Here is a 26,049-nt window from a genome sequence, read left to right as displayed (position 1 = left end):
GGCATCTTATTAGTAAGCATGTCAATGGCTATGGGGAGAAGGCAGGAGAATGTGGTCGAGAGAGAAAATAAATCAGCCATGATTGGCTTAATTCTGCTCTTATGTTTTATGATCTCATGGAGATTCACATGATGCTCCCCAGAGTGAATTTGCTTCTGGAAAATCACAGTGTAATTTAATGAAGGCCCTTGCTGACCATCAAGAATTCACTTACATTAACTTTGCACTAATCATACTTTATTCTCCCATTACCTTCAAACCCCACATTAAGTTCTGCAACACACGTTGCCTAAAAAAGCAGAACCACAATCCTAATTTCAATTGATATAATTTCCACTAATTTTTAAACCATAGTTACAATATGTAACAACTTTAAAGAAATGGAAGAATGCATATCTTACCCGGAGGGCCTGGCAGACCAGGATCACCCCTCTGTCCAATGCCCATTGCTCCTTGTTCACCTTTTTCACCTTTATCACCTGAACATAACATTGAAGCACTTATTACAAGGTAGAGGTGAGAGATAAGATGTCAAGGATGTGTTTGTGAAAAAGGTAGATTGTGTAGAGCAAATCAAATTTGCTACATTGATGGATCTCTTAATGCTTGACCAATACAAGAATATTCAAAAATAGGAGCAAGAGCAGACCAGTTGGAATTCTAAGCTTGCCACAACATTCAGTATGATTAGCCCTTGGTCTCCTCTCCACTTCTGCATCAATTCCCCACAATTCTCAATTCCTTGATCTTTCACAACTTTATCTACTTCCCCTGTAAGTACCCCACTGATCTAGAATTCCAAAGAATCACCACTCTCAATTTTAAATGATTGCGCCCTAATCTTGTAGCTTTTTCACTATGTTCAAGATACACCCACTAGTGGAAGCATTTCAACATCTACCTTGACATGCTTCAGAAGGATGTTATATATTTTAATCCTACTAGACTATACATCTTATTTCTTTAGCTGCTTATAACTCTCGCATCCAGGAATTAGCTCCTTGAATCCCCTTTGGACAGCCTCAATACATTTTTTTTCTTAAATAAGCAGACCAAAATTATCCACAGTAGTCTTGCTGTATTATCACCTGTACTCTCTACAATAGCATTAACAATCTCCTTCAGTATTTCTGAACTCCAATTCTCTTCAATATAGGTAAATGTGCTATTTGCCTTTCCAACTACTTGCTGTAGTTGCCTGCCAACCTTTTGCAGTTCTTACACAAGAAAACCTAAACCCATTTCTACTTCACTCATCCACAATCTCTTGGAATAATAAGATGCCTTTAGATTCTTCTTACTAAAATGCGCAACTTTACATTTTCCCACATTAAGCATCATGTACCATTTGTTTGCTCATTCATTTAACCTTTCTATATCCAGTTGCAGCATCCTTTTATTCTCATCACAACATGCCCTCCTGCCTATTTTCAAGTCATCGGCAAACCAGGACACTTTAAATACTGCCCCTTCTTTTAGGTTATTAACATAAATTATAAATCATTCAAGGCCAAGAACTGATCCTCAGGGTTCTTTACTAATTACATACGTCCAGCCCGAAACACACTGACTCTCTGTTTACATTAGATAACCTATTTTGCTTAATACCTCAAGTGCAACAGCCTTTACAAAACACCAAGTGACTTTTGATTTCTCTTAATTATATTGATTTCTCTTAATTGACTCTGTCACATCTCAAAGATTTTTAGCAAATTTGTTAAACATGATTAACCAATTTTAAAACCATATTGACCTGGTTTAATTGCATTAAACCTCACCTTCTTCTTCCTTAATTATAGACTCCAACATTTTACTTACAACAGATGTTAGGCTAATAAAGTTCAAGTTCAAAGTACATTTATTATCAAAGTACAAATACTGTATGTCCCCACAAACAATATTGAGATTTGTTTCTTTGTGGTCATTCAAAGTACAGTAAAATCAATGAAAGACCACACTCTGCAGGATGGACTAACAACCAATGAGCAAAAGACACCAAAGAGTGAAAATGCAAAAGAAAAAAAATTAACAATAAATAGGCAATACATATTGAGAACATGATATAGAGAGTCCTTGAAAGGGAGTCCATATGTTGTTGGAACATTTCAGTGATGGGGCGAGTGAAATTATCTGCACTGATTCGACAGCCTGACGGTTGAGGGGTAATAACTGTTTCTGAACCTGGTGGTGTGAATCCTGATGCTCCTGTATCTTCTTCCTGATGGCAGTAGCAAGAATTATGGCCTTGATGGTAGGGATCCTTGATGATGGATTCTGCTTTCCTATGACAGTTCTCCGTGTAGATGTTCTCAAAGGTGGGGAAGCTTTACCTATGATGGACTGGGCCATATACAGTACTTATGGCAGACTTTTCCATTCAAGGGAATTGGTGTTTCCATACCAGGCTGTGATGCAACCAATCAACAGACCCTACCTACAGTTTCCTGGTTTCTATCTACCCTCCTTTGAACAAAGGAATCACATCTGTGGTTTTCCAATTTGTGTTTTTCTACATTCAATGAGTTCTGAAAATAATCAATCAGTGGTTCCACCATCTCTGCAGCCATGTCCTTTAAATCCCTTGGGTGTAAGTTATGAGGACCTGGCTATTTGTCAACTTCTAGGTCCGCTAGTTTTTCTTATGTCTTGCCCTTTGTGGTAGTTATTTTACAATATTTGAAACGTCTGTCAGAACTATTTGAGATTTTGCAGTGTTGTGAAGATTGCTGTGAAATATTGATTTAATTTATTTATTGTTTCCTTGTTTCATGTTATTGCATAGTCTCCAGGGGTCCCACACTTGCTGTTGCCATCCACTTCCTTTTGATACATTCATAAAAGTCTGTGCCTTTTTATATTACTTATCAGTTTTTTGTCATAATCATTCTTCTCCCTGCCATAGTGACGGCTGTTTTTAAAGGGGACACTAAATTAGTCCCACAGCTTTGTTCTTTCTTCATGGCTCTGAAATTTTTTCATTGCTCTTCATTTTCTTTACAATATATGAAAAAAAATCTTTTTGGAATGTTACAACTGAATTTGCTTCTCGATCCTTTGAGACATTGGAACTGGGATCAAAATAATTGCCCTCTTTACTGCCATTACAAGGCCAACCTTAGGCTCTTATTCCATCCAGGTAGCCTCCAACCTGATGGCATGAATATCGGTATCTTTAATTTCCAGTAATTTCTCCAGCCTCCCCATATCTCTTTTTCCATTCCTCATTCTAGTTACTCCATCTCTTCTCCTTAACTGCCTATCACTTCCCTTTGGTTCCCTTCTTCCTTCCCTTTCTTCACTGGTCTGCTGTCTTATCCTGTTAGATTTCTTCTTTTGCAGCCCCTCACCACCTATCATCTCCTAGCCTCTCATTTCACCCCTCCCCCACCCATCCAGCTTCCCCCTCAACAACACACACAAAATGCTGGTGGAACACAGCAGACCGGGCAGCATCTATAGGGAGAAGCGCTGTTGACGTCTTGGCCCGAAACGTTGACAGCGCTTCTCCCTATAGATGCTGCCTGGCCTGCTGTGTTCCACAAGCATTTTGTGTGTGTTGTTGTTTGAATTTCCAGCATCTGCAGATTTTCTCGAGCTTCCCCCTCATCTGGTTTCACCTAACACCTACCAGCTTTTACTCTTTCCCCTCCCTCAATGTCTTGTTCTGGATTCTGACACCTTCTTTTCCAATCCTGAAGAAGGTCTCAGCCCGAAATTGTGACTGTTTATTTCCCTCCATAGATACTGCCTGACCTGTTCATTTCTTTCAGCATTTTATCTGTGTTGCTCTGGATTTCCAGTGCCTGCAGAATTTCTTGTGTTTATGATTTGCTGTATCAAAATTATGTCTGCAGTGAGCACATTCACCTCATAACCGAATAGAAAGTCATAATGTGAACGATGAGATAAATGTGTTAGAATTTGTAAGTCATAGTCTTAATCATTTCACAATACCAAAAAATGATTAATAAGTAAATCAGGATTTTTCTCATAAAACTGGTTCAATCAAGGGACTTTGAATAAGTTCTACTTAAGATCATGGTTTAAAATGAAGCATGTCTGTACCTTTTGGACCTACTGGTCCTCTGGCTCCCTCTAGACCTTGTTCTCCGGGTGGGCCGGGCTCTCCTGGAACACCAGGTCTCCCTGGAAATCCATCATTCCCTCGTGGACCAGGAGGCCCTGGCTTTCCAGGTGCTGGCTTAATGGAAGCTGGTTGAAACTGAGACATGAGATAGGACAACCGAGCTGAAAACAAAATGAACAGAGTATTTTTTAAATAACTCAATGACATAGCAAAAGCATTTTCACATTTATTTTTATTTTAAACAATGTTTCTGCAGTTTAATTTATCATTGTCTGCAGGAGGTATATTGATACATGCAGTCTAGTTGCAGAACTGTAGATTTGATCATCACATCCACAGAGTTTATACTAACAAAAATTTTAAAATGCCAGCAAAACTCAATAGATCGGCCAACATCTGTGGGGAAAGAAACCTAGTTAACATTTTAACCAAAATTTTAATCGAAACCAAAATTAGAAATCAAATTAATTTGCAAAGAAGATGGAGAGGGAGAGAGAACAAATGGAATCAATGTGGTTATCTGGACACCAAGACAGATTGAATAATACAGGTGACAGTGGCATTCACTGAAAGAAGACAGTAAAGAATTTTTAATCATAATGTATCCGGAATTTTCTCCTGTTGTTTTAGATTTCCAGCATATGTGATTTTATTTCTGTAAATGGAATGTGTTTGAAACAGTGTTAGTCAAATTATTAGAAAAAGAGTATCATTTCCCAGCTATATCACTGTTATTGTCTGATTCATAATCTTTCTCTCTCCCTCTCTCATGACTAAACTGAAATCACTACTCAGAGTTTAATATCATGTTGAGGGAACATGAATTTCATGGAAATTAACAACAGAATTAAATAGTATTCAAGTAGTTTATTACATTTTAATCCTTATTAAATTCATAACAATTTTTCAGTAATATTTTTATAAGCAATTTAGCTCACAAATGTTTCCACCTTACTAGCCCCATCTGTAAACAAAGGAAATAGTCAACAGGTCAGGCAGCATCTGTGAAGAAAGCAAATGTGCTTTGTGGCGTTCATCCTATCAAAAATCTAAGCTTGAACAATTGTTCTTCTGATGATGCACTTTGAGTGTAAACATTTTCAGACTTTGTTTCAGATTTGTACAGAATGCTCTGTATGTATTTGGAGAATTCAGTTCCCTTTTGAGATTTACATTCCAGTCTAACCCTCAGAAATGCACACTAATTGTTTTTGCTTTTAAAATTTTATTTTTTTTCTATGTGCTTTAAAATGAGAAATTCTTTTGAAATGATAGGATTGTTTTGAACCCAACAGTTTAGGCAATTGAGGGTGCCCAAACACAATTACAATAATTAGAGGAAGAAAAATTTCTCCATATTGCTTGAGACTAGGTTGAAAGTTGGTACCAGGCTTCTACTCTTAAGCAAGTGGAGCACAGTAATTACAGAAATATGCAGTGCAACCTACCATCAAGCTGCTTCGATAACTCTTCCCTTATAAGTCTTCTCAAATACTCAGATGAAGGTGGCTCACCCTAAGGAAAACATCACCATGATATGTCACTGTCTATTCAGAGAGGAAGTTCTGCAAATCTGTTCATCTGACATGATTTTTGCCATCTGACATTAGATGCCAGGAGGCAAGACAAGAAATTTTAAATAAACAGAAAATATGTAAAAAGGCACACATCTAAATTATTTCCTTTACCTCTCGTGCGCTGGTGGTTTGATTGCACTAAATAACTCTTTAGTTTCCAAAATTATCAAGTCCAAGATAGGAAACAAGGAGGACTGAAAATTAAACAGAGTTCCAACTCTCTGGTTAGGGCAGTGTACAAGACTACAAGAATGTTGACAGGAATGAAAGATTGTAGCCATAAGGAAAGTTTCCATTACTTTGGAAAAGAAGTACTTGCAGGGAGACTTCACTAAGATATACAAAATGATAAGAGGCCCAGATCGAAAAAAATAAGAAGGGACAGTTTCCCTTAGCAGACCAGTTAAAAAAATATGTAATATAGATTTAGCGGAATATCTGTAACGGCTTTTTCGCTTAATGGGTAGCAGGGTCTGAAAGAGTAGCAGAAGCAGAAGCCCTCTTCACATTAGGAGGTGTCACGGATGTGTAGAGTTTAGCATGACGTTAATACAGCTCAGTGGAAACAGTTCGGAATTCAGTTCCAGCACCATTCCGAATGGAGTTTGTACATTCTCCCCGTGACTGTGTGCGTTTCTTCTAGGTGCCTCCCACACTCCAAAGACATATTGGTTAGCAAGTTAATTGGTCATTATAAATTGTCCTGTGATTGGGCTATGGTTAAACAGGTGGGTTGCTGGGCAGCGTGTCTCATTGGGACAAAAAGGCATGTTTGACAACTGTATCTCCAAATAAAATTAAAAATTATATAAATAACTACATGGACCTATACTTAAAGAGCAGCAGGTCTTGTACTGAATGATTCAGATTAGCTAATTGCCATTTACATCACTGTATTTTGAAATTCCTTGCTCACGAGAAGCTCACAGAATAACCAGTAGATGGTAAGAATATATACAACAGGTGCGATACAGCGGAATGGAACAAAGATTGTAATGCAAAAGGTCACTGGGTAACGGTTGAAGGCAGGAATCCTGTTAATTTCCCCACCCACACCTCTTTTATCTAATCATCAATTGAATTGGCCATTCTGCCAGAGGGTAGTGACTTGACGGAACATGGCTATAGACGGCTGTGGAGGCCAAGTTAATGGGAATATTAAAGGCAGATAATGACAGGTTCTTGATTAGTTAGGGGGTGAAGAGGTACAGTGAGAAGGCTGGAGAATGGGTTGAAAATCAGCTATGACTGAATAGTGGAGAAGACTCTACGGGTTGAAAGGCCTAATTCTGCTTCTACATATTCTGATTGTATGCTGTAGTGTTTCCAAGTCTGAAGAAATCTTTTTCACTTCTTGACATCTCTAACTGACTTTGATAACAAGGTTGATAATCACTTTTCAGTTACTTACTCTTTCCCCAGGTAAGCCAGGAGAACCTGGTTGACCTGGTGGGCCAGTTGGACCTCGTTCTCCAGGAGGCCCAGTTGGACCCATTATCCCAGTATGTCCTTTTATTCCTGGGAAGCCTGGATCACCAGAACGTCCTTTCTCACCCTGGTTTCCTCTTTCACCTTTAAAACCCCGGTCACCCTGCTCAAAGAAAGAGAATCATAATGGAGCAGTAATAACATCCTCCAAAAATAAAGAACTTCTTTTTGACATTTTCATCATTTCTTCCTTTTTCAGAAAAACATATTTAACAAGTTATTTGCCAAACTTAAATAACAGTCTGTTTCATGAACTTGATTGGAAGATTCACACTGATCTGAATTTCTAATAAAATCATAAATGCATCAAGTTGGAAGATAAATAAAGGAAACATTATCATGATGACTCAATATATTTCAGAGCAAGTATACTGCTTATTAAAGTATTGTTAACTACCTCTACTGGTGTCAGTTGAGGTATGAATTAAATTTAGATCTATTAAGAAGTTAACCAATCATGGGCAGGGATCTGGAAATACAAATTTTTTTTGTTAGTGCCTTTTGCTGTTGACACCTTTTACAGAATCTGACACTGTTTTCTGTTAATTCCAATGGATTGAAAATGGATCGAAATTAAGCTACTAGAAGTGAGTGAGTCAAACAGCAGCTGTGGAAGGAAAGAAATGGTCAACATTTCAGATTGAGACTTTGCATTAGGAATGAAAAATGAACGGTTTTGTAAATAGCGAGTTTTTTCCAGTCATATTTTCTCATCTACATTCAGTTTAGCTGTTGCACAATCCCAGAAGTTAATTACAGAAATCTTTGCCCAGGCCTTGAGCCAACAGACTTTGCATCTACTTGCTTATTAAAACTGACCTGAATGTCACCTTGATATTTTGAGGAATAAATAAGTAAACTGACACAGTACTTAGCTACTGAGAGCAAATAAGTTTTTGGCTGATATTTGGTCTTTATGGAATTGGCTTTGACTATACAATGGAAAAAACACATCTTTATTTTGATGTTTTTATATTGATCATTCTCATTGGAGGGGGTCTTTGATAAGACCCATCATTTTATTTAGTACTCAGAAAGTGTTAAAATAGATCATTTATCTTCCACAGAATCACTTACCCTTTCTCCTTTGGACCCCTGTTCACCAGGTTTGCCAGGATATCCCTGATTAAAGGAGTAAAGCATCCATGAAACAGTGAAATGATACAGTCTATTGCTTAGTTAAATAACTACTATGAAGAGTTGATTTCTATTAGAAAATGAAGGGAAATGCAGAGTGTATTACTTACTGTCTTGCCTGGAGCTCCTGTCTCTCCTGGAAGACCCTGTTCATTAAAGTATATAATTAGTATGCATAGCTATAAAGGCAAGATAGGAGAAGGGAAGGAAATATTGGGTGACAAACAGATAAACAGGATTAAGGATAAACTTACATTTAAGAGGCATTTAGACAGACATTTAAATAAGTAAGGTATAGAAGCATATGGTTCTAATTTAGCCAAATGACATTAATATAGATGGACAAAAACAATAGCTTTCACATTATTTATTTATTATATCTTTACTGCTGCCAAAAAAAACCAACTAATTTCATGATATCTATCAGTGATAAAAAATCTGATGCTGATGAACAAAGGACCAAAAGACCCATTGTTGCACTCTGGAACTCTATGAAACCAGTTGCCTTTTCAAGGCTAATCTATCATTTAATAAGATTACATTCAATCTCATGTCTCTCAATCCACCGGTTCAACATGCACATGATAATCAGGGACAATTAAAACTTTGTAAATATTAAAACATGATTAGGAGAAAAAATAATTTAAAGTAAGAACAAGTAAAATAAAAACACACATGTATTATTTTACTCTTGTTTTATTTTTTTTTTAAGATACAGCACATAACAGATTGAAGAGCTTCTGCCACCAAATTAAACCCATGTAACCAGTCAACCTCCGAACTGGCATGTCTTTGGAATGAGAAAGGAAAGCCGAGCACCCAGAGGAAACCCATGTGGTCACGTGGAGAAGACAGAAACTCCTTACAGACAACGAAGGAATTGAATACAGCTGGCGTTGTAATAGCGTTGCACTAACCACAGTGCTACCGTGCCACTCCAAACATTATCAGCAAAAATAAATTCAATACTTATGATCTGTGTTATCAATAAACATCAAAAAGGACAGTGAATATTTTACTTAAAATATAATACTTGAGTTGAATCACTAAAATCAAAATATGATTTTCCATAATTTTTATTTCATTACCAGCAGCCCTTGGTAATAGATCCTTCAACATGTCAGCCACTGTTGTTGCGGATTGCAGGATCCCCATGGGGAGTGATTTATGCTCTCAGGCCATATCAAGCCCATTTCCCTTGCTTTCTTTCAATGCTTCATGAGATCGTCATGGACAGGTCACCTTAACAGCCCTAACTATTCCACATGGGTCAAGTACAAATCCCATTACTGCCACTGTCAACTTGAAAGCAGAATATGTGAATCATCCAGGTTTGCTTTAAGTATTTCTTACAACAATAACTCCTTATTAAATCAGAACGTCACAGATTACGGTAACTTCTGATTTGGCATTAGCATACATTTAGCATACTGTATATCTAATACAATAAGAATATGTGTAACCCAATTTCGTGAAATAAAGTTGATGGGAGATTTAAATGAAGATTACAATCCTGAAAATTCCATGTAAGGTATGAATGAACAGTATCATTGTGAAAAATGAAATAATTTAAGGTGCAATAATTGTATATTGAGAAATCTTAGGAACAGCCTATCATGGAAACAGAAACATAGAAAATCTACAGCAGAATACAGGCCCTTCGGTCCACAAAGCTGTGCCAAACACGTCCTTAACTCAGAAATGACCTAGGGTTACCCATAGCCCTCTATTTTTCTAAGCTCCATGTACCTGTCCAGGAGTCTCTTAAAAGACCCCATCGTATCAGTCTCCACCACCATCGCCAGCAGCCCATTCCACGCACTCACCATTCTCTGTGTAAAAAAACTTACCCCTGATACCTCCTCTGTACCTAGTTCCAAGCACCTTCTAACTGTGCCGTCTCGTGCTAGCCATTTCAGCCCTGGGAAAAAGCCTCAGACTATCCACATGATCAATGCCTCTCATCATCTTATACACCTCTATCAGGTCACCTCTCATCCTCCATTGCTCCAAGGAGAAAAGGCCGAGTTCACTCAACCTATTCTCATAAGGCAAGCTCCCCAATCTGTGAACGTCCTTGTAAATCTTCTCTACACCCTTTCTGTGGTTTCTGCATCCTTCCTGTAGTGAGGCGACCAGAACTCAGCACAGTACTCCAAGTGGGATCTGACCAGGGTCCTATATAACTGCAACATCACCTCTTGGCTCCTAAACTCAATACCACAATTGATGGCGGCCAATGCACCGTATGCCTTCTTAACCACAGAGTCAACCTGTGCAGCTGCTTTGAGTGTCCTATGGACTCGGACCCCAAGATCCCTCTGATCCTCCACACTGCCAAGAGTCTTACCATTATTACTATATTCTGTCATCATATTTGACCTACCAAAATGAACCACTTCACACTTATCTGGGTTGAACTCCATCTGCCACTTCTCAGCCCAGTTTTGCATCCTATCAATGTCCCGCTGTAACATCTGACAGCCCTCCACATTATCCACAACACCTCCAACTGAGTGAATGATTTAAATATAAACACAACAAAGTCTACAGATGCAGGAAATCCAAAACAACACACACCAAATGCTGGAGGAACTCAGCTGCTCAGGCAGCATCTATGGAAATGAATAAACAGTCAATATTTTGGACCAAAATCCTTCTGAGAAGGAAGGGGGAAGATTCCAGCATACAAAGGTAGAGGAGGACAAGAAGGCTAGCTGAAAGGTAATGGGTGAAGCCAGGTGAGCATGAAAGGACAAGGGCTGGAGAAGAAGATAATCGGACCAGAGAGGAGAGTAAATAATAGAAGAGTGAGAAGGAGGAAGGAATCCAGGTGGAAGGAATAGGCAGGTGAGAAGAGGTAAATGGTCAGAATGAGGAATACGGGACACTTGTGAATGATTTAAATTATGGTTAGAATTTGCTCCAGATTCCAACGTCTGTAATCTCTTCTGTCTCCATGGTTATGATTTTAATTGGTCATTCAAAACAAAGATAGTTGTCTACATTTGTCTTCAGGAAATGTAAATTGTAATTTTACTACCATGCACGTAGTAAAATTATGATCAGGTTGTGATAGGAAACAAGTGCTCTACAGTTTCAGGTTATTTTAAGTGTGGTTTAAGTTTGACAATGAAAGCTTATGAGGCTCTTTTGCCTCCACAGATCCTACTTGACCTTCTGAGGTCCCAACTGTTTGATTTCTTACTCCATATTCCAGCATCATCCTCTCTTATGTCTCCAGAAATAGATGGATACTTGATAAGCAAGGGGATGAAAAGTTACTGTGGTTAAACAGGAAGTTATCATCAATTAAGGTTACCATCAGAACAACCACTAACTGACTAAAGGTGCAGCAGGCCAGATTCAATAGTTCCACTGCAAGCTCCTTCCTCTTAGGCTTGCAATTTATTTCTCACCATATAATCATCCAATTCCTTCTGGAAGACCACAATGGAACCTCCCCCAATCACATCAGCAGGCAGTGAGTTTGAGAACCTAAATATATGCCATGTTAAAAATAGGTCACTCTTGTTCTTAATAATCTACCCTTTTATCTTGCACTTCATGTCTAGTTCTTAACGTTTTATCAATTTGTATCTACCACAACATATAGTCACTCACTCTAGCCAATCCTTATAATTTCAGTGAATACACAAGAGACTGCAGAGGCTAGGTTCTGGATCAATAAACAACCTACTAAAAGAACTCAGTAGGTCAGGTGGCATTTATGGGAGGAAAGGAACTGACAATCTTCTGAGTGGAAAACCTGAATAAGAATTGTTGAGTTTAAGGGTTTCAATCCAAAATGGGATAATTACTGTCTGCCCATAGATGTTGGCTCCAGCAGATTGTTTGTTGCATGTAATTTTAGTCCCTCATCCTCGGAACTAAGAAAATCTTTTTTTGGACTGTCTCCAATGCTTTCATGTCTTGTTTTAATGATGTGGCTAGATTTGAACAGAATATTCCAATTAATATTTAAGTGATTGAAAGGATTGGGGTGATTTCTCTCCTTCCCAGTTCTCATGAGGGGATAGCAATTGTCATCCCAGTATGTACGGAAGGAGAAAGATAACAGAGAACTATTGCTTTGTTAGCCTAATGGCAATAACAGGGAAATGCTGTAATGAAGCATGTCATAGTAGAACACTTTGAAAGCAATAATAAGATTGAGCAGAGTCATTTTAGTTGGAAAGAAGTAGAACGGAATATTATGTAAATATTAAAGATTTGTAATGCTGATGTTCAGCAGCACTTACAGGGCATGTTTTTGTTCACAAGTCACAAATAACTCAAGACAAATGCACTGGCATATCTAAAGTATGGCAGTTATGGCACGTGCCCTGGGTGCTTCTTGAAGGGGGGGGGGGCGCCACTGAGCAATTTCTATTAAAGTCAGACAAGCCATCCTCGGATAGTGAAAAAAGAATTTTCTTCAGATGTATGATCTGTCTTTAATTATCATGGGTGAGCACTAGGATGGCCTTATTTCAGAGCATTGTGTAAGAAGACCATGAAATGTTTCTTCATGAAGAAGGAAAGTGGAGCTGAAAGACATCAGAGACGAAAGAAACGAATGGCTGATGAGAACTCGAGAGATGCTGGGTCAACAGCTAAGGAGGAAATGGAAGGAGTCATGAAGGGAACACTCGACCATCTTCACAGAGAAATAGACAAAAGGGTCGCTTGTTTGCATAAAACTGATGCCAGGTTTGGGTTCCTTTTCAATGTCGAGGAACTGTATTATGATGCCGACAGTAGCGACCTAAAGAAGAAGTGCGAAAATTTGGGTGAATTGTATAGCGTAGATGTTGATGGACAGCAGCTATATGAAGAAAGGACAGGTCAACATGAAAATATCATGACCTGAAGAACTTCTTGAATTTATTGTTCAGTATGGCGATGAGAGTGTCTTCCCCAATCTTTGCATTGCTATTCAGATAATGCTAACCATCGCAGTTTCCATCGCCAGCTGTGAAATATCATTCAGAAAGTTAAAGCTAATACTTTCGTATTTGAGAGCCTCCATGAGTCAAGGCAGACTCTGTGATCTTGCTCTGCTGACTGAAGAAAGAGAAGAAACTGGAAAAAACCTGACTTTGATCACATCATAGACCAAGATCAGTGAAAGCAAGGAAGGTGCAGTTATAATTTTCATGTAGAGCCATAATTTGTTAATTAAAAGATTAACAAGCTTGACTTGTATTTTTGAGCAGATATTTTGGCAAAGTTATCTAAAAGATGGGTGGCAGCTGTTTGGAGAGCGGCACAATTTCAGTGCTTACCATAGGTGCTATTTTCTGTAGATACACCCCTGGACAAATAGAGTGTTATAAAAGTGCAGCAAATATATTTTCTAGCAATTATATTGGTTGTTGATGAAAATGCACATGAAGCATTATCTACAGTTTAGTTGCCTTATCCAAAAGAGGACATATTTGCCTTGTAAAGGGTGCAGGGAAGATTCACTAGAATGATTCCAAAGTTGGCAATTCTTCTTTTGCTTGATGAGATATTGAGGAGATTGGGTCTATATTTTCTTGAGTTTAGGAGAATGACATATCTCACTGAAAATTAAAGATCTTGCAGGTTGGATCCAGGAAGAATGTTATCCTGAGAAATCTATAATCAGGGGTTATGGCATTCAGAATCAGTAGCAAATTACTTAAGAATGCAATAAGGAGGGATTTCATGTTATCTTCCGCAGAAGGCTGTGTGAGCCGAGTCATTATGTCTAGATATCCAGTGAAGGATGGATGAGCTTGCAGATCAGCTATGATTTAGATTATTGGCAAAACAGGCTTGAAATGCGAGATAGCTCACCCTTCCTTCTTCTATTCCTTACATTTTTTAACAGAACCATTCAGTTTTGAGAATGGAATAAAAGAAATGATACTCACACGAGATCCTGGTAACCCCAGAACTCCTGGAAAGCCCGGATCTCCATTTGATCCTTTTGAACCCTTTGGTCCCTAAAATTCAAAATAATACAGTATGTGACTAGTTTAATCTCTAAAATAAGATAAACGTAGAGATGTCAATTAATCAGTACAAAATTGATGTTTTTGGCAAAGGCAAAGTACTTTATGAAGAGGGTGACTTAAACACAAAAAAATTTGTTTTATAACATGAACGACAATAGAGCAAAATTCTGAAATCTTGGCTCACTGCATGATTACAAAATGTTCTGCTTTTAATTTTTCACATCTTTCTTCTCTTTTCTAAATAAGTTGTTTCTTTCTAGCAGGTGTTGATGATGAAGTTATCACTGTTTAAGTTGACTCTATCCTCACCAAAACAAAATCAAAATGTGTGTCTACTAGGAAGTCTGCACAGGAAAGCCATTTGAATTTTCTGTCTCTGTTGTCCATGGACTCTGCCATCAACAATTATAGTTTAATTAACATGACAGTTTGGTTAACAAAGCAGAGACTAGAAATCAAACCTGTAGCATTCATGAAATAATCAACAACTGAACTTATATTAAAATTAATACCAATGTTAAAAATAATTATACTAATAATGGATACTTATTAATGTCTAGTCTCCTAACATACAACTGTTCAAACTTTTGAATTGTTCAGTCTTTTTGAGAAGTCTTTTGTTTTTAATGGAACATTATAAGTTTCCATGATCTGATCACCAGTTAGTGAAGCTTAATCAAATAATGCATATAATAAACAATATCCTTTGTAAAATGCATGCATTCAAAACAAGCAGAATTCACTCTTCCATCCCTACAGAAAAATGCACATATTCCTTTTCATCAACCATTCCCCCCCCCCAATCACTCCCCAACACCCAAATACACAATGCACATTTTTCTTCTATTTATAATTAACTGTGGGACCTACCGGTAGACCTGGTTCACCGGGCTTTCCTTCAGGTCCAGAAGGGCCAGGTTTACCCTGTAAACAATTACACATGTTATTTCAAAGTTCTAAGTAAATTTATTATCAAAGTACATATATGTCACCATATACAGTACAATGCTGAGATTCATCTCTTGTGGGTGTTCACAGTAAATACAAGAAACACAACAGAATTAATGAAAGACCATATCCCACAGGACTGACAAACTCCTGATATGCAAAAGACAATAAACTTTGCAATACAAAAAGAAAATAAAGAGAGAAAGTCTAATAAACAAACAAACAATAAACAAATAATTAAATAAATAGATAAATAAGTGATGAACATCGAGAACATGAGATGAAGTGTCCTTGAAAATGAGTCCATAGCTGTGAGAACAGTTCAGCGATGGGGTGAGTGAAGTTGATTGAAATTATCCCTTCTGGTCCGAGAACCTGATGGTTGAAGGGTAATAACTATTCCTGAACCTGGTGTTGTGGGTCCCAAGGCTCCCGTACTTCCTTCCTAATGGCAGCAGCAAGAAGCGAGCATGGCCTGGATGGTGAGGGTCCTTGATGATGGATGCTGCTTTCTTGCAACAGTGCTCCTTGTAGATGTGCTCATTGATAAGGATAGTTTTACCTATGATGCACTGCACTGTACCCACGACTTCTGTAGGCTTTTCCGTTCAAGGGCATTGTTTTTTCCACACCAGGCCATGATGCAACCAGTTAATATGCTCTCCACCACACATCTATAGAAGTTTCACAAAGTTTTAGATGTCATGTCAAATTTTCACAAACTTCCAAAAATGTAGAGGTGCTGTTCTGCTATGCAAATAAGGGCAATTCAGTGCTGGACTCGGAACAGATCCTCTGAAATGATAAAACTGAAAAATTTGAAGTTGCTGATCCTCACCGCCTCTAATGAGCCACCTGATGAGGACTGGCTCATGGACCTTTGGTTTTCTTCTTCTGAAGTCATTAATCAGCTCCTTCATCTTGTTGCCACTGAGTGAGAGGGTGTTGTTGTGGCACTATTCATTCAAATTTTTAATCTCCCTCGTAGTGCTTTACAATGCTTTACAGTACCAGCAACCCAGGTTTATTTCCCATTGCTCCCTGTAAAGCATTTGTATGTTCTCTCTGTGACTGTGTGGGTTTCCTCCAGGTGCTCCAGTTTCCTCCCACAGTCCAAAAATGTACCAGTTGGTAGGTTAATAGTTAATTGTAAATTGTCCCTGATTAGGTAGGATTAAATCCAAATGGTAAAAGGCCTGAACAGATTAGATATGGCAAAGTTATTTCTCATCACTGGGGAGTCTAGGACAAGAGAGCACCACTTCAGGATTGAAGGAGGTCCATTTACAACAGAGATGTGGAGAAATTACTTTACCACCAACCTTTGTGTTGTCTGCAAACTTGCCAACCCACCCTTCTACCCCCACATTCAGGTGGTCAATAAGAATCACGAAAAGTAGAGGTCCCAGAACAGATCCGTGTGGGACACCACTAGTCACAACCTTCTAATCTGAATGTACTCCCTCCAACACGACCCTCTGCCTTCTTCAGGCAAGCCAATTCTGAATCCACCTGGCCAAACTTCACTGGATCCCATGCCTTCTGACTTTCTGAATAAGCCTACTGTGTGGAACCTTGTCAAATGCCTTACTAAAATCCATGTAGATCACATCCACTGCACTACCCTCATCTATATGCCTGGTCACCTCCTCAAAGAACTCTATCAGGCTTGTTAGACACAATCTGCCCTTCACAAAGCCATGCTGATTGTCCCTGATCAGACCATGTTTCTCTAAATGCCCATAGATCCTATCTCTAAGAATCTTTTCCAACAGCTTTCCCACCACAGACATAAGGCTCACTGGTCTATAATTACTTGGACTATTCCTACTACCTTTTTTGAACAAGGGGACTGTGGTGAACTAGATATACCTGTCTGACTGCTCCTGTGGCTCCTCCCACAGACCCTGCTGACTGCTCCTGTGGCTCCTCCCACAGACCCCTGTATAAAGGCGACTGTGGTCTGCTGCTCTCCCTCATTTTCCCAGGATGTAGTGTTGTTCTTCAGTCAATAAAAGCCGATATCTCACTTCCTAAGTCTCAGCGTGAGTTATTGATGGTGCATCAGGGACAACATTCGCCTCCCTCCCACGGTATGATTCCCGTGGACAACAAGGACATAAAGATCCTAGCCAGAGGCTTAGCAATCTCTTCCCTCACCTCGTGGAGCAGCCTGGGGAATATTCCATCAGGCCACGGGGACTTATCCATCCTAATGTATTTTAACAACTCCAACACCTCCTCTCCCTTAATATCAACATGCTACAGAATATTCACCTCGCTCATATTGTCCTCACAGTAATCAAGTTCCCTCTCATTGGTGAGTACCGAAGAGAAGTATTCATTGAGGAGCTCGCTCACTTCCTCAGCCTCCAGGCACATCTTCCCACTTTTATCTCCAATCAGTCCTACCTTCACTCCTGTCATCCTTTTGTTCTTCACATAATTGAAGAATGCCTTGGGGTTTTCCTTTACCCTACTCGCCAAAGCTTTCTCATGCATCCTTCTTACTCTTCTCAGCCCCTTCTTAAGCTCCTTTCTTGCTACCCTATATTCCTCAATAGATCCTTCTGATCCTTGTTTTCTAAACCTCACGTATGCTGCCTTCTTCCACCTGACCAGATTTTCCACTTCACTTGTCACCCATGGTTCCTTCACCCTACCATTCTTTATCTTCCTCACCGGGACAAATTTATCCCTAACATCCTGCAAGAGATCCTTAAACATCGACCACATGTCCATAGTACATTTCCCTGCAAAAACATCATCCCAATTCACACCCACAAGTTCTAAACTTATAGCCTCATAATTTGCCCTTCCCCAATTAAAAATTTTCCTGTCCTCTCTGATTCTATCCTTTTCCATGATAATGCTAAATGCCAGGGAGCGGTGATCACTGTCCCCCAGATGCTCACCCACTGACAGATCTGTGACCTGACTGGGTTCGTTACCTAATACTAGATCTAGAATGACATTCCCCCTAGTCGGCCTGTCAACATACTGTGACAGGAATCCATTCTGGACACACTTAACAAACTCTGCCCCTTCTAAACCCTTGGAACTAATCAGGTGCCAATCAATATTAGGGAAGTTAAAGTCACCCATGATAACAAACCTGTTATTTTTGCACCTTTCCAAAATATGCCTCCCAATCTGCTCCTCGGTATCTCTGCTGCTACCAGGGGGCCTATAGAATACCCGCAGTAGAGTAACTGCTCCCTTCCTGTTCCTGATTTCCACCCATACTGACTCAAAAGAGGATCCTGCTACATTACCCACCCTTTCTGTAGCTGTAATAGTATCCCTGACCAGTAATGCCACCCCTCCTCCCCTTCCCCCTCCCCTATCACTTTCAAAGCACTGAAATCCAGGAATATTGAGAATCCATTCCTGCCCTGGTGCCAGCCAAGTCTCTGTAATGGCCACTACATCATAATTCCATGTATGTATCCAAGCTCTCAGTTCATCACCTTTGTTCCTGATGCTTCTTGCATTGAAGTACACTCACTTTAGCCCTTCTACCTTACTACCTTTACACCCTTTATTCTGCTTCTCTTTCCTCAAAGCCTCTATATGTTAGATCTGGCTTTACTCCATGCACTTCTTTCACTGCTCTATCACTCCGGGTCCCATCCCCCTTACAAATTAGTTTAAACCATCCCGAACCATGCTAACAAACCTAGGCAGAGATATATATGTTCTTGATTAGCCAGGGCATCAACGTGTATGGGGAGAAGGCAGAGGAGTGGGTATGTCTGGAAGAATTGGATCAGCCCATGATTGAATGGCAGAGCAGACTTGATGGCCAAATGACCTACTTCTGCTCCTATATCTTATGTTCTTAAATTGGGGGAGTGCTGGGCTGCGGGTCTCGAAGGGCTGGAAGGGCCTATTTTGCACTGTATCTCAATGAATGAGTGAATGAATGAATAATAAATCAATTTGCCAATTCATCACCACATTTGATACAGCCAACAACAGTGGTGTCATCAGCAAACTTGTATATGACATTGGAGTCATGAACAGCCTCACAGTTTTAAGTATAAAGTGAGTAGAGCAGAGGACTAAGCACACAGCCTTGTGGTTCTCCTTTTCTGATCGTGATTGTGGAGGAGAGATTGTTGCCAATCCTTACTTACTGTGGTCTACAAGTGAGGAATTTGAGGATCCAGTTGCACAGGGAAGTATTGAGGCCTAGGATTTGAAGCTTATCGATGAGTTTTAAGGGGATCATCATATTGAATGCAGAGCTGTAGTCAATGAATGTATGCAGCTTCACTGTCCATATGTTCCAGGGTTGAGTGAAGAGCCAATGAAATGAGACCTGCTGCTGATCTATTGTGATGGTAGGCAAATTGCAGCAGATCTAAGTCACTGCTCGGATAAGCGTTGATTTCTTCATCACCAACCTGTCAAAGCACTTCATCATAGTATATGCAAGTCCAACTGGATGATAGTCAATGAGGCAGGTTACCCCATTCTTATTAGGCACTGGTATAATTGAAGCCTGCTTGAGGCAGGTGGATACCTCAACTCCTGAACATTCCAGCCAGTTGACTGACACAGGTCTTCAGTACTCAATCAGATACCCTGTCTGGCTGGATGCTTTCTGTGGGTTCACTCTCCTGAAGGATGTTCTCACGTCCGCTTTAGAAATTGAGATCATCAGCGTTGTTGGAGATTGTGAAGGTATCTCCATGTTTTAATGGTCAGAGTGAGCATAAAAAGGCATTAAGCTAATCTAGGAGTGAAACTTTGTTGGCACCTATGCCGCTTAGATTGAGTTTGTAGAAGGTCATAGTATAACAGCCCTGCTACAGCTGTCAAGCAACCTAGTGATTCAATTTTGGTCCAGAATTGCCATTTTGTATGTGAGATGGCTTTCTGGAAATTCTAACTGGACCTCTTGTATTTTACTTGAACACCACTGATCTGGCCCTTAGCAGTTTGCAGATCACAAGGTTCATCCAGGGTTTCGGGTTGGGGAAGACTCTAAGTGATCTGTGGGGATACACTCGTCCAAAATTGTTTTTATGAAGTTGGTAATGAATGTAGTGTCAAATATATGTTCTATTGAATGAGGGTGGAATGAAAGCCTGTGCTAGTGTTTTATCCACACAATCCAACTATTTTAATCCACTTTTCTTCCCATTCCCATAGAAAGCTACAGCACAAGTGTTGGATGATGGAATTAATACGGATGGTTGCCCACTGGGCAGTTTGAATGTAATGACCTGAATACTGTGTTCCCATGCTGTCAGTCTGAAACTGACTGTATAGGTCAGTTCAGATAGCTGCATTGCAGGGAAAGATCCTTTAGTTATTGTTTTGAATTGCCTATAGTTGAGACACTGAGCTCAAGAGTCTGGAAGCCATGTTGCAGTTTTATAGACTGTGGTTAGGCTGCATCTGGAGTATTGCATCCATTATAGGAAGGTTGGGTAGTATTCTCTGGAGTGGCAGAAACTGAGAGAAGTTAATAAAAGAACAAATAAATTATAGATGGAGTGGACATCTGGTATCCTTATCCAGGGGCTGAAATGTCTAATACCTTTGGGCATTCACTTAAGGTGAGAGGAGGCAATTTAAAAGGAAATGTACAGAGGCAGTTTATTGAGGCCTTAAGCAACAGGCAATGGTAGTGTTTATATCTTACCTGATCACCTCTCAAACCAGGAGGACCTTGAGGTCCCATAGGTCCTTGTTCTCCCTAAAAAGATAAACAGTGCTCCATTGTAAAATACATACATTGAAAACAAACAGAATTTTATAAAGACATCAGTAAAAAGGAAAAAAATACAAATATTTATTGAAATAACACTTTAAATTAGCATTCTGTGAATCAAGCATCCTGACTGCTGTAGATTCTTAAGAAAAATTTGTAGATTTTGACTTCCCTGTGTTGGATGACACTGGTGCTGTAATGAATTGTAATGAACAATGACAACAGACCGAGGCCAATCTATTGTGGTATTGTAGTAACTTGACTCATTGATTGCGACCATTCTTCTGCCTAAAAGGTGAACTTGGACGTCAAGGATTTGCATGTACTCATAATGTTTATTGGCACAATTACTAACACTCCCCCCCCCAAAAAAAAACAAACATGGATTGTAAGTTATTAGAAGTTCACATCTTTATTCTATTTCAGATATTCTTACCAAAACTTTCTTAAATCTTTGATCAAAACTACTGATGGACATTTGTTTTCCCTCTCTGGCTTTTGCTAACCTGGAGTCAAGATGATTGATTAATATCCAATAAATACCTTTGTGTATGATACAAGACAAAATAAAATCACAGGACAACTCGAAGTATTTCAGAGACAGGTGATGTATCAGCAGCTTATTGGAGTAATAGCGTGTTATTAAATGGCTGTAGGAGTACCAAAAACTACAGTGATAGGGTTAAGCTTTCTGTGGTAAACATTCCATAGGGTTACCAACATCTTTGTGTGAAGAAAAAAATATTTCTTGAATGTCTTATCCAGTATCTCAAGACACTGACCCCTGGTTCAAAACCCTCAGTATGGGAAACAACCTCCCTGCATCCAGAGAGGCACTATTAGAAGTTTGTATGTTTCAGTGAGCTTTCTTATTCTAAACTCTAATGAATATATACTCAGTCTTTTTACGTAGAACTGTTTAGTCTATTATTCTTATGTAATGATGAGAGTCCAGAGATCAGTTTGTCTGTTTGCTACTTTTTCATGTTACCCAATTTAACTTGAGCTTTTGTGTGAGTTAGATGAATCTTCTGCTTTACAAGTGATTTCTATGTTACAGCTGTTTGAGTTATGGAAATTTGCTTTTGCAATCAACACACAAAAATCTCTATTATGGAATAAAATTTGCTGTAGTTGAATTTGACCGAGAAAAAAGTAGTCACAAATTGCGAAAGACACAGATTGTGTCTATATTTTTAAACTTGCATATCTTGATGCATGTGAAGTCAGAGTTTTTCAATGAGATACGTTCATTTAGCTATCCTTTTCTATTTATCACATAAACAGGCTACAGGCCAAATCTCAAGCTAAAGTTCTGATAAACTTTTAACTTCGAATCAATTACTAATTGTCTTCTTTGATGGCCATTCTTTATTTTCCATCACTAGAGGTTCATCCTTCATTATAAAATGTGTTAGTTTGCATGAAGTATATGTTCATAATTTTGAAAAATGGAATTTATAAGACAAATGCTAATGTATGATTACTTTATGCCTTGTAACATGAAGGAAAATAATTAACACTCTAAGTAAAATAGAGCACATGGAATGAGGCCAAATTCTGAAAAGGCTATGATGTCTCATGTGTGATATAAAATATATCTTTAATTAAATTAAAGAAAACTCAAGTTTTTTTTGATTGAACACTTACATCCTTTCCAGGTATACCTGGTGGACCTGGTGGCCCAGCCATCCCGGTTTCCCCCTGCCAGAAAAGAAAATGACTTTTAAAGGACTTCTTCACCACTATATAATTTCTGAACTTAGGATGACAGCATTTTGGCTCAGGAAGATTTATTTTTTTATCTGGACAGAAGGTCTTTTCACATCTTGACACAAAACAGGCTCTACATCAAAATATTTGAATCAATGACAATTAATAACAAAAAGAAATTGCTTGAACTGATTTGGTATTTAATATATTTTCCAAGGACTCCTAATAGTGGTGGAAGGGGTCTTTTCCAAGTAAAGAAGGTCAAAGTCTTGTTTAAGTCTATACGCTTAGGCTAAGCACTACACATTGGAACAATGCCAGAAAGCCAGTACAAGGAAAAAATCATTTTAAGTATTCATAGTGCACTTTCTCACCTGCTTCTCCATTGCAAATAGATATTTACTGTTGTTATCACATTTAATACAACTGGCATGCCATGCTTCCCTCCATCAGATTTCTTATTCGTTTATTTGGAAAACTGTATTAGATCGGGCACTTTATTTGTTCACAAATCAAGGCAGAATTTCTTTTTTTTTTAAATCATTATTTCAGTGTTATACATGATTGCCTTAATATTGAAACTCATGAAATTTCAATGATAGTTGCCAAACATATAACTTCCTATGCACATTTTTTCCTTTAAATTTGTTTACTATACACCAAGCCATTTTTAAAAAAAGGTCTTTAAACACAAATTCCTTTGCCTCAGGTGTTGCTTTTTCTCCTGAGTACCTCCATTGTTTTTTGTTTGTAGGTCAGATTTCCACCATTTGCTGTATGATGGACTTATTAAAATATTTTAATTAATTGTTATTGTTCCCATAATTTTAGACCTCAGTAGCCTGAGGAATGCTATAAACCAAGTTAAATCATATTTAATCTTTTCTGGATGAGCAAGACCATGAAAGTTGGGTAAAATTTACTTTCCAGGAATACTAACCCCATCTAAAGTACATTGGCTGTTCTGACTGTGATACAGGTCTTTTTATATCAGTAATATGCACAGTTTTTCCTGATTCTCAGTATTTCAACCTTCGGGTTTTATATTTCCAGTACTTACTCTCGGACCAATTGAACCGTCCGCACCCCTTTGGCCTTTAAAACCCTGTGTAAAAGAAGTTAGAAGTAATGGGTTAGATAATTATTTGTGACAGTACAAACTTGCACTTCAAACTAAGGCTTCTTAAAAATTTAATCGTCTTCTCTGTGACACAATAAGAGTGGTCTCTAAGATCATTTTGGTATTTCATATGCTTAGAGGTTTTATATTTAAAGAGGCAGCAAATATGATTGAGTTCAGTCATCATCCAGGCCCTGTATTTCAGAGTGTACTTGGATTGCTGAAGGAGAAAGACTCAGTTGTGGGATGGAAGTGGGGAGGCTGGTACAGTAAAGTAGCAGTCAGCATAACACTTTGTAGTGCCAGTAACTGAGGTTCAATTCCTGCTGCTGTCTGTTTACATGTTCACCCACCTCCCAACCCCCTCCCCCGCACCCCACCCCCAACCCTCGTCCATGACCATGCAGGTTTCCTCCAGGTGCTCCGGTGTCCTCCCATGTTCAAAAAAGATATACGGGTTAAGGTTAGTAAATTGTGAGCATGGTATGTTGGCTCCAGTGGCACAGCGATGCCTGCGGGCAGCCCCAGCACATAGTCAGACTGATTTGGTTATTGACACAAACAGCACTTCTCACTGTATGTTTTGATGTTCATGTGACAAATAAAGCTAATCATTTTATCTTATCTTATCATTTTGAAACTGGAATATTCTTTAAATGCATGTGCCTGGTCAAATTAAAGCAAAATATCTTAAATAAATTCAGATGAGACCTCAATATAAACAATTAGTACCTTGGATCCCATACACTGCAAGCATAGGAGTTAATATTAACCATCCAGTACTTACTGGAATTCCGCGGAGTCCATTCCTGCCAGGAGGTCCAGGGATACCTGGCCTCCCCTAAAACATTAAAACAGAGACTGTTGAATAATGTGTTTCCATGACAAAATGTTTTAAAACATTCCTTGTTGATATTAACATTACATAAAGCAATGTTTAATGCCAAACATATACAATTTCTATTTCCGAATTTTTGAAAGGATGTTACCCACGATCTGAACTTCTTTATGATAGATGGTATATAAAGTGCTTTATTTCCCCATTAGCAAGACTGGAATTTTACATTTGTAATTTGGGCCTGAACGTTGTGAGATAAAAATCGTAGTTTCTTACCGGCTCTCCTGCAGGTCCAGGTTTACCATCTTTTCCATTTTTTCCTGGAAGTCCCTGAATATCATGAAAAGAACAATCTTTATTTCTGTCTAGAGCAGTTTCCAAAGTATTCCAAATCTTCAGAAGATGTTTGATAAAGTGCCACTCATGAGGCTGCTTAACAAGATGAAATCATGTTGTGTTACAGGAAAGATTCTGGCATGGATAATGGAGTAGCTGACAGGCAGGAGGCAGTAAGTGGGAATAAAAGGGGCCTTTTCCAGTTGGTTGCCAGTGACTAGTAGTGTTCCCCAGGGGTTTGTATTGGGACCGCTGCTTTTCACATTGTTTGTCAATGATTTAGATAATGAAATTGATGACTTTGTGACAAAGTTTGTGGATGATACGAAGATAGGAGAAGGGGTAGGTAGTGCTGAGGAAGCAACACAAATACAGCAGGATTTAGACAAATTAGAAGAATGGGCATAAAAGTGGCAGATGGAATAGAGTGTTGGGAAATGTATGACAATGCATTTTGGTAAAAGGAACAATAGTGCCGACTATTATCTAAATGGGGAGAAAAATTCAAACATCAGAGGTGTAGAGGGATTTAGGAGTCTTTGTGCAAGACTCTCAAAAGGCTAATTTACAGGTTGAGTCTCTGTTAAAGAAAGCAAATGCAATGTTGGCATTCATTTCAAGGGAGAATAGAATATAAAAGCAAGGAGATCATTCTGATTCTTTATAAGACACTCGTTATGCCACATTTGGAGTATTGTCAACAGTTTTGGTCCCGTATCTCAGAAAGAATGTGTTGTCATTGGAGAGAGTCTGACAAAGGTCACGAGGATGATTCCGGGAATGAATGGATTAACATATGAGGAAATTTTGACAGCTTTGCGCCTCACTAGAATTTAGAAAAAAATGGTGGGGTGGGTGGAATTTCATTGAAACTTATTGAATGTTGAAAGAACTAGACAGAGTGAATGTAGAGAGGATGCTCCCTATGGTAATGGTATCCAGAACTAGAGGGCGTAGCCTCAAAATTGAGGGGCAACCGTTTAGAACAGAAATAAGGGAGCATTTTTTTAGCCAGAGAGTAGTAAATCTGTGGAATGCTCAGCACAGACTGCAGTAGAGGCCAAGTCCGTGGGTATATTTAAGGTAGAAGGTG

At 38.8% G+C, this 26,049-nt stretch overlaps 1 protein-coding gene across 4 annotated transcripts in view; it reads right to left on the bottom strand.

Annotated features, from left to right (window-relative positions):
• Positions 1 to 26,049, bottom strand: part of col22a1 (collagen, type XXII, alpha 1) — a 272,437-nt gene that overhangs the window by 4,161 nt on the left and 242,227 nt on the right. For all 4 annotated transcript variants that reach the window (XM_073048247.1, XM_073048265.1, XM_073048274.1 and 1 more), the window contains 13 exons: positions 24,897 to 24,950; positions 24,570 to 24,623; positions 23,723 to 23,767; positions 22,600 to 22,653; positions 20,881 to 20,934; positions 15,147 to 15,200; positions 14,193 to 14,264; positions 8,400 to 8,435; positions 8,230 to 8,274; positions 7,076 to 7,255; positions 5,536 to 5,602; positions 4,066 to 4,248; positions 402 to 479 (listed from right to left, as the gene is read on the bottom strand). In XM_073048247.1, the coding sequence (XP_072904348.1) occupies positions 402 to 479; positions 4,066 to 4,248; positions 5,536 to 5,602; positions 7,076 to 7,255; positions 8,230 to 8,274; positions 8,400 to 8,435; positions 14,193 to 14,264; positions 15,147 to 15,200; positions 20,881 to 20,934; positions 22,600 to 22,653; positions 23,723 to 23,767; positions 24,570 to 24,623; positions 24,897 to 24,950 (976 nt within the window). The remainder of the gene's footprint in view (positions 1 to 401; positions 480 to 4,065; positions 4,249 to 5,535; positions 5,603 to 7,075; positions 7,256 to 8,229; positions 8,275 to 8,399; positions 8,436 to 14,192; positions 14,265 to 15,146; positions 15,201 to 20,880; positions 20,935 to 22,599; positions 22,654 to 23,722; positions 23,768 to 24,569; positions 24,624 to 24,896; positions 24,951 to 26,049) is intronic.

The sequence above is a fragment of the Hemitrygon akajei genome, chromosome 1 (genome assembly GCF_048418815.1).
Source record: "Hemitrygon akajei chromosome 1, sHemAka1.3, whole genome shotgun sequence".
Lineage (NCBI taxonomy): Eukaryota > Metazoa > Chordata > Chondrichthyes > Myliobatiformes > Dasyatidae > Hemitrygon > Hemitrygon akajei.
This window is presented reverse-complemented; position numbering and strand designations above follow the sequence as displayed.